Here is a 16324-nt window from a genome sequence, read left to right as displayed (position 1 = left end):
TTATAAACACATGAAAAATTTTGAGCTAAGTTAATTTTATGCAAAAATATACGATAATAACTGAAGAAACCACCTGAAAATTTTCATCATTTTAACTTTTGACTTGATGCCATTATAAAAGTGGCGTAGAGTGGCGTTGTCTCATATATGTCACATCATAGTGTAATATATATACTATCAATCTGTGAAGAAATATTCTGCGAAAGTTTGCGAACGCGAATTTTATTGAAGTTTTTTCACATCAACTTTTTCTAAAAACAGACACATGCGTAACTAGGCGGCTCCATAGGTGCCTAGTGTAGCGTATTTCGTGTATTCTACAAAAATATATTCTACGTGCGTTTGATCAACTTTCATTTCAATTACGAACCTGTGTATCTTAGTTTCAGCTCATGTACTTATCTAATATGTAAATTTCTATTCTAACCTAACTTTATCATTAAATATAATGAAGCAAATCAGAACCAAATACCTTTTGGTCCTACTGCAGATTATATATAAGGATATAAAGAAAATACTCGCAACTCGTACGACTTAACAACATGCCCATCATGGGTTCAAGCCCCAAACAGACCGTGCCGCCATACGTAGGATTGACTATCCTGCTATGGTAGGAAATCAATAATTAGTCACTGAAAGCCAAACCCACAAGAGGTAAAGGCAGGCCTTGACCGACAACGGTTGTTGAGCCAAAGAAGAAGAAGAAGATAAGGAAAATAATTCTTAAATTATACGCATAACAGGAAAACGTTATGAATGCAGTAGCATCTATTGGCGTTTTGGGAGAAGAAACTCCCAAAACTCATGACAAACTAAATATAAGGATAGAGGGGAGATGCTACAAAGAATATTTTGCAAGAAAGAAAATGCATCCAGAAGGACATTTTGTATAATGAGCTGTATTCCTCTGATTCGTTAACCAGTTCAATATCAGTAGCTACACGCACTAAAACAAAGACAGGGTTTAACTTTACAAATGAAGTAAATACTTAGTTTGTAGCTATCGTACAATTTTGATTTTTTCAGATAGTTGTAAAACCAAGAAGGAATTTGTAGTTTTATTACCCCTTCTGAAGGCAGTACAGCACTTGGAAAGGTATTGGATGAATATTCAAAGACAAACAATATGTGCTGCTTTTCATTACGAATATGGGAAGTACTTTATTTCAATGCACCTGCTCTATCCAATTATTCAAATGCCTTTATTCATGTCTTTAGAAAAGTGAACTAGACGTCAGGAGCTTGTAATAGCATCCACCTAAGTTGTGTGTGTAAATTTTTAATATTTGTACTACCTGTGAGTAAAAGTGACGAGAATTAGCTACAATTGTCCTATACAATGCAGAAAAAATTATCTTATTCAAAATTATTATGTTTTGTTTATATATTATTATTATTATTATTTATTTAATCTTCATTATGGAACATTACAGTATATTTTAAAATGGTTTATACTATTAGCAACAAATAATACAAGAAAAAAAAACACACAAATTTAATAAAACTAAACAAAGATCCCTTAAAACACTATTTTATGTAGCGCCACCTGGTGGTATGGATGCGAACTACAAATAAAATGTTATTTACTATCATAATACTTTACTACAAACGATAAAAACTAACCATTTCTGCAAAAATAATTTTATCCCGCAATATGTTCTAAACTGCCCATTGTGCAGTGGAGCAATTTCCTTGCTTTGAGAGCTTTCTCCTACTCTCTGTACTGTTGTATGGTTTCGCATTGAATTTATGAACTAGAGGGCCGGTCTGGAGATACAGTCAGCGGCGAATCTAACGGTAGGCGGACTAGGCGGTCGCCAGGGGCCATATTAGCACCGACAAACCGACGCGACACTTCGAACAAAATGAGCTGCAAAAGTTGTCTCCTTATTTCAAATGAAAATACGTTAAACACTAGCGCCATCTCTATAATGATTCGCTTACTACATTGACATAGAGAAGAATCTGTTAAATCCCCTTTTTGTTTTCCTTCGCAAATTCCAATCCGTATTGTGTTATGTACTTCTCACATCTTTTGCATTGATTTGGAAACTTTTAAAATGATTTTCCTGGGTGTTTTGTCCAATAATTCTCACAAAATCGTGCCTCAAATTTCCTTCGCAATTTGTATTTAGAAAAGTTGTTTAAATCGAAGCAGCAGTGAACAGAGCTTACTTTGACAGAAGTGATCGCCTCACTGGTAAATGACAGTACTTTCATGTGGGACACTTTTGTAACGCCAGTGTCACGTCGGTTTGTCGGTGATATTAGTGTATGTAAAAGTGGACATATTACTAGCGCCTAGGGCCTCCAAGGGGAAGTATGGATGTTGGGGCCCCGACGCTGGCGAATCATTAACATACCCACCATCCCCCCCCTCCCCTTCCATCAGCAACTAAGGTAAACTGTTCAATAAGGCTGGCTCACTTAAGCCCCCCCCCAACTCAGCTCGTCTTACCGCCTAGGGCCCCCGATACCCTAAGGCAAAAATTACACAAAAAACTAAACTAATCAAATTTTTACTAAATACAGTTTTAACTTGCATACCTTCAGGCGCAGAATGATTCTACAACTAATCCTACTAAATCGCATTAATCTGCATAACATCTAGTACAGACAATCCGAACTCGCTCTATCAATCGCAGGGAATATGCCTTCGTGCACCTATTCGGCTCGTTTGGCTAGATTCGAACTCGTTGCACCCAAGTATCGGACTTGATTTCAACTGCGACCTAACTCGCGTGTTGGAATCGATTCCGATAGGCTTGCATCTGACTCTGGTTCCGTCGGTTGCACAGCCATTCTTTAATAGCGTAGGTCGTAAGCGGTATGAAGAGTTGTTCCACTCTTTTAGATGTTGGAGGAGGAGTGGAGGGAGGGATTCCTCCACGAAGCCCCGATTGGCCGCAGTAGCATGTACAATTACGGGTCCCTTGTGAGACTATACCCACTATTTTACCCACTGTAACATATGAACTTACTATTCACCATTCCTTACCATGAATATACCACACGACGGGGTCCCTGGCGGCACTTACCATTAAACCCGATACAGGTTGGCAAATCCAGCAGGACCAGCTGTAAACAATAATTTGCTCAACAGTTCAGATAAAACATGTTGGATACTGACAGATGAGCTAGCTATGTAGCCAAAATAGGAATAAAATAAACCATACTTACGAATAGGAACTCGTGAACCATAGCGAAGTCTCGATAAGCTGTAACCTTTTTCATGCGTCTATTCTAGATATTGTACAATCGCATGATCCCATTTCAACATTTTCCTTTCCTTTCTATACGTGTCCCATCAGACTAGGTCTAGTTAAGGCTTGACCAACCCAACCATGGGGCCATCCTATATCCACGGTGACACTGGCGGCCGCTCAGCCCGCCTAGAGTTAAATCCGCAAACCACCAACCCCGCCTTGGAGTTATCTACTAAGGGTGGATAGCTCAAATGTGCAAACAAAAGTGAGTGTATATATCACATGTGGTTATGGTGTTCTTCCTCACCAATACATCGACACACAATTAGACTTAGAAAAAAGAACATAGATCAATTATCAAAGCACCCAGTTTGTTATGGATCTAACTGTCAAACCAGGTTTTCTTTATATTTTCGTTTTTAAACGTCAAATTGCACTGGATAAGCCCACCTGATATATAAACTCACGTTGGTGCAAACCAAGAGTTCCATAAAGGAGGCTGTTGCATAAGTTAGATCTTTGTGAGCGTACAGCATGCTAACAACCACTTCCACTGCGTCTGTGAAAAGAGGAGCTTCTGTTTTTGATGTTTTTGACATTACACAAAAAAATCAATTAGTCTAAATTTATCAATAGTAAGTCATTACTTATAATTAAGCAATACGGCCAAAGCCGTTCTTTCTGAATAAAAAAAAAAAAGTCATTACTTATTAGTAATACTTGATTACTAATAATTGATGGCCTGAAATGTACAAGAAACATATAATGGATGATTAAACTTGTTTTTTTTTTTTGTAGCAAGGTAAAGCAATTATCTTTTCTCCGTTTGACAACGTGCATCTAAAAACATCACATACTGTTTTTACTTAATATGCCCTCCCCATGCTAGGACGGACAATTAAAGACGCCACCAAGTGTTTCCATCTGTTGAGTTGTCTTTTTTATCATACAACATATTACATCTCAGTTAATCACTTGTTATCTCATGTGTGTAATAGTTCGAACAGCTGATTGAATAGGAAGCGATGGTTAAAAAAGTGGAGCTGTAAATATTACTATTAGCAAACTCCTTCGAAAGATTATTGGTTGCTGGAAAGCTTGCTTTTATTATTTAGATTTTTTATTCTGTTTTTGCTACAACCAGACGGGAAGACATTTTCGCATCCATCGGCTTGCGAATAAGACAAGTGAACTGGAAAGGAAAACACATCCCGCACCAGTGAAGGAATTTTGGTTCGTCGTCGCAAGAAGCATTGCGCAAGTCCGCAAATCATCTCAGTGTGCTCAACGGTTCGGATGTTGTTGCTTGCTCCTTCTTTCATTCGCAGCAAAACCGGTTCGCTCCTCCCCCAAGGGGTTGCTATGGTGGTCGAAGTGGGCGGAGCGATAAGCGCGCGCGTCTAAAAATCGCATGTTCCGCGAAATCGGCGCACAATCAATGAAAAATGCCGGCAGGATTCTATTTGTTGCTGAGTGCGGACGGAAGCACATCATCTCGCAGCGTGCAGCGTGCAGCGTGAAGCCAGTAGTAGAGAGTGTTGTTTTGTTTTTCTCACAGTGACACTACAACCGAAACACAATAGAACGGTGCAATAAATCAATAACGGGTTAGTTGCTTCCCTCAGTAGATCACGCACAAACTCACGTCAATCGTGTCGTACAGTGACGATAAGCAGCGTTATGTGGTGTGATTTGTGCGAGATGCTATAAATGACTGCATGTGATTCGCTTCCTGGTTGGAATCATTGCTCGCTTATGCAACTTACGGTGGATGAATCACACGTTTGAGGGAGGGGGTCCGAATAGAGTGCGAGACAGGTAGTGTGAAAGTGGAGAAAGCAGTGAGCGTGTGTGGGGTGTTGTTGTTAGGCAAAAACACAAACAACCACTACAAACAGCGTCTTCTGGTGGTCTAGGCCCAGTGTCGTCGTTCTCAATTTCGCGAGATTGTTGCTAGTTGGATCGGTTGGAGCTGGTGGCCGGTGGTAGCTGTAGTTCGGGGCTCGCGCACCCGCCGTGTTATTGTTTCCGTGTGTATTCTATTTGTTTTCGACGGAAGACACAAAGTAAAGCAAAGTGCCATTGTGTGCCTTGCAGAACGGCGAGGCACTGTGCAAAAGGGAAAGCTGTGCCTCCGATGTTGACCGTGTTGAAGGATGGTAAAAAGTGAGCTGGATGTCTAGATATTGTTTTCCCTCAAGTAGTGTGTGAGTGTGTGTTGTTTGTGTTCACAAATCTTGGGAAACTTGGGCAGGTCTTGCGTACCTAGGACCCGTTAATGTCGGTCAGTGCTTCCGTGTGTATGAAACTGTGCGACAAAGTGTAGTAGCCTTTCGTATCAAACCGGTCTAGTAGGCGAACTGTTGTAGTGTGACCGCGCGTAGTGAAACCAAAGTCTCGGGCGTCTTTGATCGTTAAACTGAGCACAACGGACATCAGATCGAACCGTTCTAGAACTTTTAAGGCGGAACGCCGCATCTCTGTTTAGTGTAGTGGGTTAATTTTGGAGCCTGTGTTGAGTGTGATTCTATGCGGCACCAACTGGACGAAACGAAATCATCCACTTTTATGAAACTGCCGTTCGATCGACTAGCTAGAGTGATGAATCTGGAAGAGCCCAGCTTCGGAGACAACTACATACAGGAGTTCGTGCTTGAACACCTGGACCACGACACGGGACCGAACGTGAAGCGTGAGGATACTAGCCCCACAATCCTCGGCAATGGTGCCGGCTCGAAGCATCTGTGGAACGGTGCCACGACGATGGACGAGAATGGTGGCATCGTGCCGATCAGGTTGAAAGCGGTCAGCAATGGCGTGGTAGCCACGGGCGTTGGCAACGGTTGGCATCTGGAGGACGCACGCAAATTGCATGCCGCCTGCTCGCCCGGTCCCGGAGACCTGTTCACACACGTCGGTGCACCGACGCACGGTCAACCGATGCTGTTCAATCCTCCGCTCAGCGGTGTACCGTCGACACCGCCGGAAACACCTCCGGTAATCGGATCTCCCAACTCATCCGGCGGTGTTGGTGGCACCGGTGGAGTCGTGAGCGGCGGTGGAGGCTACGTTAACGGCCCGTACTATGGCACCCGTTCCCAGACCGGTCTGGTCGAGGAGATGATGTTCCTGCCACAGACGATGCGGGGTGAGCAACCGCTCGACCTACGACCGCTGCACTGTTCCATCGGTCCGGAAGGGGACTGGATCGATCGGAAGGAGTACACCGGCGTGCTGACCGTAGCAAGCGGTCCGAATGGGCAAAACGGTATGCTCGGTGGGGTTGGCGGTGGTGGTGGAGGCGGTGGTGCAGCCGGTCCCAATGGAGGAATCGTAACGGTGAGCAACACAGCTGCGAGTGGGGGAGGTGGCGTTGGGGGACCGTTCCAGCATCATCATCACCATATCACGGCGGCCCAGCTGGAGTTTGGACCGCTGAGCATGCACAATGTGTCGCATCAGCATCCGCACCACCATCACAGCCACCATCATCATCATCATCATTCGCTACACACGAACCGGCCACACTCCGTCAGCTCCACGAGCTCCACCATTTCACCCCGCCACGGTACCAGCAGCAGTGGTGGAGGTAGCTGCTACAACGGCCTGGGCGGATCGGGCTCCGGCAACGGACTCTCCTCCGAGGATCTCATCAACGACGAGCTGCTGATGACGCTGTCGGTGCGCGAGCTGAACAAGCGGTTGCATGGCTGCCCGCGGGATCAGGTCGTACGGTTGAAGCAAAAGCGGCGTACCCTGAAGAACCGAGGCTACGCACAGAACTGTCGATCGAAGCGGTTGCAACAGCGCCACGACCTGGAGATCACCAATCGCCATCTCCATCACGAGATGCAACAGATGAAGATGGAGCTGGCCAAGATAAAACAGGAACGGGACGAGCTCATCCAGACGCTGCAGATGCACCAGCGCGACCAGTCAACACAGCAGACGGCAGGCGTGTTGCAACATCAGCAACATCAACAGGCACACCATAAGCAACAGCAACATCAACACCAGCAGCAACACCAACACCAACACCAGCAACAGCATCAGCAGCATGCACACTATCAGCAGCAGTCTCGGCAGCAGCAACAACAGCAGCAACAACAGCAGCAACAACAGCAGCAGCAACAGCAGCAGCAACAACAACATCATCTTCATCATCAGCAACAGCAACACCTAGGCTCGTCGCAACACAATGGTCCCTGTGGGGGCAGTGCCGGCAGTGGAAGTGCTTCCGGTGCCAGCAGTGCCGGCAATGGTGGCGGTGGTGGTGGTGGTGGTGGTGGTAGCAGTGGAGGAAGCGGTAGTGGCAGTGCCGGTGCTGGAGTTGGCGCGGGGTTAGTTTCCTCGGTGAAGCAACTGATCGCGGAGAGTGTTACATCGCAGGAGTACTACGTATGACGCCAGACGACGCTCGGTAATCATCAAACACCTTCGTGGGTTGGGCGATATGCCTGTTAATTCCGAGCTGCTTAGATTAGTGTGTGCGCGTGGCCGCGTGTGAGTGGTCACACGTTGATGAGAGAAGGTGAAGGGGAACGTGTATATAGTAGATGTTTTTGGTGTCTGAGGGCACACAGCCTTGGGGACTGTGAAGTGTTGACTTAGGGATCGTGTTCGTGAGGGGGAAATGTGGCTGCAGTGATGAACAGTGGTGATTGATTCATTTTAGGAAGCATAATCCTAAGGACTCATTTATTTTTATTTGATTTTACCTTTTACGTTTTATGGTTAACATTTAATTCATCTCAATTTGCGATTTAAATAAGATGTAAAAGGTTTGCAAAGGTTTTTTTAATCTTTTGCTAATATTTTACTTTTGATCCTCAAATGTTATTGTATTCGTTTCATGATTTATAGTTAATTTCTTTAATATTTCCAAAAATTTTGTTTGTTAATCATTTATTGACATCGTCTCAAACAATTTTGAAAAAAATCGTAAAAAATAGAAACAATCATTACATTGTGGGAAAGATTCAAACATATTCGGACACTGGGATAAAAGTAATATTTTTTATCTGTTGGGAAATAGTAAAAAATATTGAAAAAGAATAAACAAAACTACGGGCAACTATGTAATTTAAAATGAATCAAGGGATTTCTATTATGATCATCAATATAAAAAAGATTTTTTTTGGGTAAATAAGCTGTTAATTTGTTAATAATATGAGTACAAACATAAGTTGCTGATGATCAACGCTTGTTTGAAAGGGTAGGGGCTAATTTTAGTTGGAGCATGTTGATTTTGTATTACTTTGTACGGGTTAAGGGTTAAATACTGTTCACTTTCTTTCGTTTGAAGTAACAATTAATTTTCACTATTAATCTTACATTCAGTGGAAGCCAGCATTGATAGATAATCATATTACTTAACTATAAATATTATCATCATTAACTCTCAGTTCGGTTTGATTCGTTTATGTCATGCATACAGTACACCATACCCAAAAACAAAACAGTATACATTTTGTTGCATTTAAAATCACTTCACTACAGTTCCGATCTGGTGTATACGAATGTGTTGAAACGATCTTCTAATACTGCAAGTGTTGCCGTCTAGTGTGTTACTATGCGACAAAAGGAACACATTGAGCATAACGAGATAGGATAAAACCCCGTGTATAAACGAGCACGGCTACGAACGAAAGTGACTAACAATTACGATGATAATAATGATAATAACCGTAGCAAATGAAATACGTTGTAATATTCCCAGCAAAAGCGTTCGATAAATTGGCACTGTAACAGATAGGACAGCGATCGTAATAACTAAAAAAATCACCTCGCTCGACTCGACTCGAGACGATGAAGCAATAATTAGATCATCGAAGCAAATATCATGTTAATGTAAATGAAATAAGCAAACAAGCGATTGATAGGGAATTGCTTTGATCAGTGTATTATCCACTCCACTTGGTTGTATTCCCGATTGTGTTACCTTTTGTTGTTTGGGTTTCTTTACGTACAAGTACAACACTGTAAACAAAATCGATCGATCGCTAACCTACCACTGGTGTAAAAAATAGATAAGAAGTCAAAGCACGGCGACGTTTATCATTAAATGATGTTGAAGCAAAGTAAAACAAAGCATAACAAAAAAATATTACAAAACATAAATACAACAAGCTGCGTACTGGTTCTTATTTCTTCTCCGATGGTTGTTCGATGGTCCAATTGTTCGATATTTTGTTGGTTGGTTCTGTCCCACTCGAATTTCGGCCGCCCGCGTATTTTATTGCGTATTCCACTGGCCACCACAAAGTCGACAGCGGTGGCAGGAAACTTGCGCCGTTGTTTGTTTACTCTCTTTCCACTGTTACGATGAGGATGCTTCGTGTGGTTCGCCTTTTTACCATTCGCATGCCGGAGGTCTGCACTGTATGTTTTCTTAAGGCACTTTCCAGCATGGCAAATGGTAATCGTAAAGCGGCAGTTTGCCAATACAGAGTGAACGTATCGAATGAAGACTTCGCGCGGGTGGTATTTGCATTCGGAGGTCCTTCCGGCATACTCCGCCCACCCTCAGAGCACCGAGACAGAGAAAAACACCAAGCCCAAGAGGGTTGCTACCATGCCAGCGGTGGTGGTGTTGGTAGTTAGATCGGACACATAACTCTTGGGTTTGTCAACAGGGATGGCCGTTTCCGAGAAACCCGAGCAAAAACATTTCGCCTGCCGCAACTTGTTCGTCACTTTATTGTTTGTTCGGTGTCACTTCTGATGCTTACACATTGGGAGGTTGTACAGTGTCCACTGCTAGTCTGCTGGTTTACCATCATCCGGGGAAGACATTGAAGAGGATTTCCTTTCCAGCGGTACAGGGCGTAGCCGACCATTTACGACCCTTCGCATTATCTGTGCACTGCTTCAAAGCACATTCGTTTAGTATCGTAAATTTGGTGTGATTGTAGAATAAAATTAGCTTTAAGGCTTTAGAGGCAGTTCACAAAAGCGCTTTAAAAATGAATACAAATTGCTTTTTTGTTGCATTGCAGATGTACGTCGGTTTGATGGTTGTAAAAGGTTTAGAAGATATGAAATCTTTTCATTGGGCTTTAGATTGCGTGATGAGAGCAAATGACAACATGAAATTCCATTTCTGCATGGATAGATTTAACATGGTTTCTTACATTAGCGCGGTTTTAACAGTAATATAAACACTAGACGCAAGCCGTATTCGATTTCCGCCTCTAAGCTTGAACGATTTGGCTCACCTTGGTGACTCAATTATCTAGCTATATGTTTATGTCTCCAAATAGAGAACCTATCGTACTCCGTTCTTCACTTCAAATTGCTTAGACAAAGAAGTATTGTGAAGATAAAACAAACAAATACACTGCTCCATTCCATTCATTCCAGTGCCGTTGATTGTGCGAGTGTTTAGTGAAGGATTAAAACTATTTCAAAACGTAAATCGTAACCGATCGGATTGTGATCGTTTGTTTGGTAGCATAAATCAATGCCACATTTTGCATCGTGAAGGAATTCTTTTCCTTGCCCTATCGTATCGTATATACTTCGATCTTTGTTCGTGCAGCTTCGTTGGCTCGTTCTAAAAGAGCAATCAATTTGAAGTGTAAACACACGCGCGCGCAACTTAAGCAAGTGCACTCGACGATTCAAGCGAGATGAAGATTTATTGAAGCGTTTAGATACTGATTGTTTGGGGATACTGTTTTAGGGAGGAAATATTTGTACCGAACCTCAATCCCATCGATCGAGTGCCGTGAAATCAATTATAAACAGTTGCTTATTGTAATTTATTCCTCTACGGCTCACTTGGGATGAATGATGGTTTGTATGACGGAGCTTCATTGAAGAGGTTTTCGAGTGAGTGTGACTATTGTCTACACTTATGTGAAGCAATGCAACCAAAGAGCTAGGTCTTAAGTTTACGAGAAAACTTCCGTAAATCATCTACTTGTTAGGTTGGGCAAAGATTTTGACTACATCCGCTTGTGTAAGGCAAAGCATACCAAACTTCATCTCACCAGCCCTTACCAATTTGCAAAAAAAAAAAACAGACGACATGAGCATCCCTAAACCAAAGTGCTAAACACCGGCTGGGGAAGATATCATATCACCCGACACGCTGCACACTCCAAACTGACAAGATAAAGTCCAGTCGGAAGCTAATAAAATAAAATAAAACACACATACTCACACACCGACCAAAAAAAAAAACATCTCACAGTGGATCAAAGCGACGACTGCTCTACCGGAAGCAAAATGTTGCTAACCGTAATACTTCTTCCCTTCCCGTGCTTCAGATAGCACCCGCGTAGACACACAGGCACATGTGAGGTAAATGGGTCGAGATGAAAATGGTAACGAGCTGGCCATTCTGGGTGGCCGACTGGACATGGCGGATGATGTGTTTCATCAGATAGCACGCAGACCGCTGCCGACAGCCAGTGACCGAAGGCTGCGTGATATTGGTAACGATGTACGAAAAAACGTGACCAGGATAATGATCGTGATCCGTTGTGGCAGGCGACGTTTTCACACCCCTTTTTGCCGTTGAAAACTGGGAAAACTGTTTAAGGCGTGGGTGGGGGGTAGGAGAATGGTTGGAAAAGATGATATCGAAATTGGAAAAAGGCCAAATCAAAGACAGAGAACACTTGTACGGATTGTAGAACATTTGAATGCATCTGTTTCGATCACAGTTTTAGGAAATTGGAGCTAATGAATTTTGGAAGCACGAAAAATCACATATGAATTGTCTCCCAGTTGATGAAATTGTGCTATTTCATTACAGTTGACTTAAAAAACCCAGCATGAAAAAAAATTATTTAAAAAAACAATAAAAACCAACACAACACTCATAAAACATCCACTATTGAAGTCTTCGTCCCAGTAGGACAGTTTGGATTCGCGTTTCAAGAACAATAATAATAAAAATAGCAACAAAAAACAAATATATTCGCTCAATATGTATGCCCACCACCCGCTATGAATGCGAGTTTTATGAAGACGGCTTTTAATCAAACTTTAGTACGGTTATCGTTTTATTGGTCTGCTGTCAACCAAAAAATGGTCAATCGTAACAGTTTAGTCGAAACATTGGCGAACGTAGCGCGCCGTTTTGGATCATAAAAAACGGAAAACAATGAAACAACAGCATTCACATACATCATGTTGACGTGCGGGAAACAGTGAAGCGTTTAGTTTTATTTGATTTCCCATCGATCTTTCCCTCCGTGCGGTTCGAACCCTTCACCCCCACCCCTCCAGGGCAGATTCGATCGATGGAGCACGGTCGAACACAGTTTGCGGTGCCTGATAACGGGCTATCTATTTCGTAACTTTCCTACGCCTACCATCAGACAGCGAATACGGGATCTCGTCGCTTGCTTTGATGGCAATAAACTGCAACTGGAAACAACTTTTGCAACTCTGTTGCATTGCGAAAAGTTCATCGCTTCACTGATCACTGATTACTCGGTCACTAATAACGATCATGATAATGATCATGAGTTCTAAAGTGGGTCTGAGATTGTCATCAGCTGTTGTTTGACGTGGTGTGTTTGGGTTTGTTGGGCAGAGCAAGCCAGCTAATACAGCCACGATGAAGTTGTCTTTGTACAAGAGGAACATTAGATTGCGTCTGATTCACACTAATTAAAGCTGATTAAGCGCATGTTTAATCTTTTGCAATAAATCGTTGTTTTCGGAAATCGTGTTTAACATTATGTTGTGTTGTTTGTCCGGCAGTGTATAACATAGTTTGAAGATTTTTTGGTAATGTTTGTTATTATTATAGTTTAACTCTGGATGATAGATGTCTAGGGGAGCCTGAAGGCTGTTGTGCTGTTATGGAATTCTGTACCTGTATGTTTTATTTTAAGAATGAAATTTAAATGAAATATTGAACATCTCTTCAACATACCACACATCACCAATAATCCACCAAATTACACAGATATTATTCTATCTTTAAGTAGTATTTCACAATTACACACAATTACAGGTTTGTAAATTTGCACATTTCATTAAAAGAGGTACTGGCCATAATAGTTTTCATTTTTGGATTTAAAAATACAAATAAATAAAAATACAGAAGTACATAATTTAAATCCATTTATTATAAACCTTTGCCTTGGATGCTGCTTATTGTCCGATATTAAGATACTTATTCATCACAAATGATAGATTTCAATGGGGTTGTTTGAACTGTGAATGTTACCATACCTTTTAGAGTTAGTTAGTCTTTTATTATTATGTTTTAGAATCACCGGGAAATCAGAAACATATGTTTAGTTTGTGATAATCTATACCCTACTTTTATTTGGCTGTTTTGTTGCTAATAAAATAGATTACGAAATTATCAGCATTGTGAGGAAAAAATGAAGAGGTTTTGTAAACACGCTTTTGATTACACATCTATAGCTGTAGACGCCATGAACAAATCTCGTGCGGCGGAGTTTTTTTTTAAAATACAGGTCCCAGGTAATAAAAATGTTCGCCGGCGCGTTGAAATGCTCGCCTGTATAATTTTATCGATTCTAGGTTTTTTTTACTCATGTGCAGAGGCGGGGCCCTAAGCGGGGGATCTAAACTCTAGTTTCCTTAAAAGTCCCCAAAAAGTATCAATATTAACAGACATTACACTATTCGCAATTTTAATAATATTTCGCATAACCAATTATGACCGCGGAAACCCCCTACGTTGTGTTTTTTTATATTATATAAGCTGTATTTATTTTATTATTAACTTTCACGAGATTAAACGTACGCTGTTCTATTCCACGGCCCCTGATGGTGTCGTTACAATTTGCTGTATACAAATATTAAATACATAATCCGACAATGATTATCCTGTATATGCGTATTTGTGGACTTTTCGTACTTGCAATCGAGACCATCGACAAAGTTCTTAAACAAAGATTAAACGCCCAGGGAGTATCTTCATGATTTATTGTAATGAGAGGTTTTATTACTAATATGGAAGAGTGCGAAAGTATATCAAGTTTGTCCAGGCCTACGAAATCGACCTCCAAAGCTCGTAACAACTTTTGGTAGTTGTAAACGTTATCAACACATTCCACACACTTACTTGTTAGAACATACTTTGAGAAATATTTAGTTTTCCGTTCATATGTGCATTATTTAACAAAATCAATCGCTTATACAAGCGAACTAACGTTTGCAGGTGCCCCCTTTAGGTCGGGGCCTCCCGCGGTCGACTGCGCTTATAGGAAAATCTGCCTCCGTTTATGTGTTTCATGTGTCCCAATTGACATGTTCGAGTACGAAAATCGGGTTTTCAAGCTATTTCCCTTAAACTGGCACCTTGAACTTCCTTAAACTGCACCAGTTTAAAGGACTTTTAGAACAAGCCTTTTAAAAAACGACTGTGAGGTGTATTTTTGATGCTTTCTTCTCTATCCTTTGGGAAATAATGTTTCCAATTCTTATTATTGGTCGTATAGTCATTTTATACAAAAAACCATTGAGTTTTCACCAAATAACGCCGTCTTTTTTTCGCCAAATATTAAAGCAGATTAATCTGAAACGAATTGGACACCATCTTCACCCAATAAAAGAAGGTCATTGGCACACACAAACGAAATTTTGATTCTTTCTACACGGTTTATCACACACAAATCCACATTTTTTGGTATCTCGAGCACCAATTGAGTAGATCATGGTTAAAAATTTAGAACAAATATCACTTGGTATTCAGCTTTCCAATGCCCAGTATACAACGACGCGGGTGCATGCACATCTGTTGCTTTATATAGCAAAGCCTATAGAATGCACTTTTGCTAACGTAGAAATCAAAGCGTAAAATATCAGTAACCACCCTCCCACCACGAAAACTGATGATTGGATTTGAATGAAACAAAAGTATCTTAAACCATGCACAAAAACGAAGCACAAAATCGAAACCCTTCGACCGATAAGCGCCAATGTACATTTGAGTTGCTTATTCACTACGAACTGCTGCTGCTCGCTTCAATAGAACTATCTCTGGCAAGTAATTCCCGAAGGATCATGCCAAACTGCCTATCCAATCTGGGGACCTGTGCTTTAAGACAGTGCAATTGCCCAGCGTGCCCTTCACCGAGGAGCATCATCGAATCATCGGCCATAACCACACGAACGCTGCTATACGCTCTCAGCACGTAGCAAACGTCGAAAACCTGATATCCAATTTGGTAAAATCACTTTTTATTGTTTAGTTCGATTTTTTGTACTCTTCTACTCGAATCTTTTGTTGCTACTGTTGCTACTATCCTATCGGTAGCGCTGACCTTCATCTTCTGTCTCATCATGAGACTGTGGCTGGCAGCATTTATCCACTCCCCCATTGGCTTGGCTTACTGGAAAGGGGGCGAATGTCATGAAATGACTACAGAACACAAACGAAAAGAAGCAGTACTGAATCGTTCCGGGGGATTTTGCACAGCAATGAAGACGTTCTCCTGGTTACGGTTACGGGTTTCCTCGTTTTTTTTGCAGATGACCAAAAAACAAGAAACTCAAAACTATGGACAGCTTTGTAGACCTCATTACGGCAATCAACTGAAGAAGCGACCGATCAATGGCCGGGATAGGTTTTACTATCAGTCTGGGACGATAAAACTGTTTACGCGTTGCCACAGGACTTTAATAAATACTGTTTTTTTCTTCTTCTTAACGGTGTCCCCGGTCACCCTAGTGCGATTGCGAAGGGCGATACGCTAGGGACGGGGAATTTTGTTTAGTTGCGTAACCTACCCAATTTGTTGTAGACAAAAAAGAGGTGTCATGGTAAAAGCGAGTAAATAGTACAAAAGTGTACTCGTGTTCTTCATGAAAGAAATTTTGAAGTATTGTTTAAATTAAAGTTGTATCTTTTTTGTTAGTTTATGAAGAAAACATATTTATTTATGTTTACCCGCATACGTAATTTAAAGATTGAAACATATGATCCGTTCAACGAAAGCATAAGTAGTAAAATGCTAAGCAAAAGTGCACGTTCGATTGAAGACGAGTGATTACACTCGACAACAAAAAAACGAAACCCTCCACCCATTGTTACACACTTTCCTTTTACAGAGCCCACCATTGTATTCTGCTTCTCTGTCTGTACGGGATGCTGTCCGGAAGGGAGCGCGGTGGCATCG

The 16324-nt window shown here is 41.6% G+C and overlaps 1 protein-coding gene across 1 annotated transcript; it reads left to right on the top strand.

The window, feature by feature from the left end:
• The first annotated feature begins 4405 nt into the window (after positions 1 to 4405).
• LOC120958973 (hormone receptor 4) lies at positions 4406 to 9533 on the top strand. The gene has a single exon (XM_040382069.2). The coding sequence runs from the start codon at positions 5736 to 5738 to the stop codon at positions 7608 to 7610; it is 1875 nt and encodes a 624-aa protein (XP_040238003.1). The 5' UTR covers positions 4406 to 5735; the 3' UTR covers positions 7611 to 9533.
• The last annotated feature ends 6791 nt before the right edge of the window (positions 9534 to 16324 follow it).

Source organism: Anopheles coluzzii, chromosome 3, assembly GCF_943734685.1.
Source record: "Anopheles coluzzii chromosome 3, AcolN3, whole genome shotgun sequence".
Taxonomy (NCBI): Eukaryota; Metazoa; Arthropoda; class Insecta; order Diptera; family Culicidae; genus Anopheles; species Anopheles coluzzii.
Note: the sequence above shows the minus strand (reverse complement) of the source record. Positions and strands in the feature narration are given on the sequence as shown.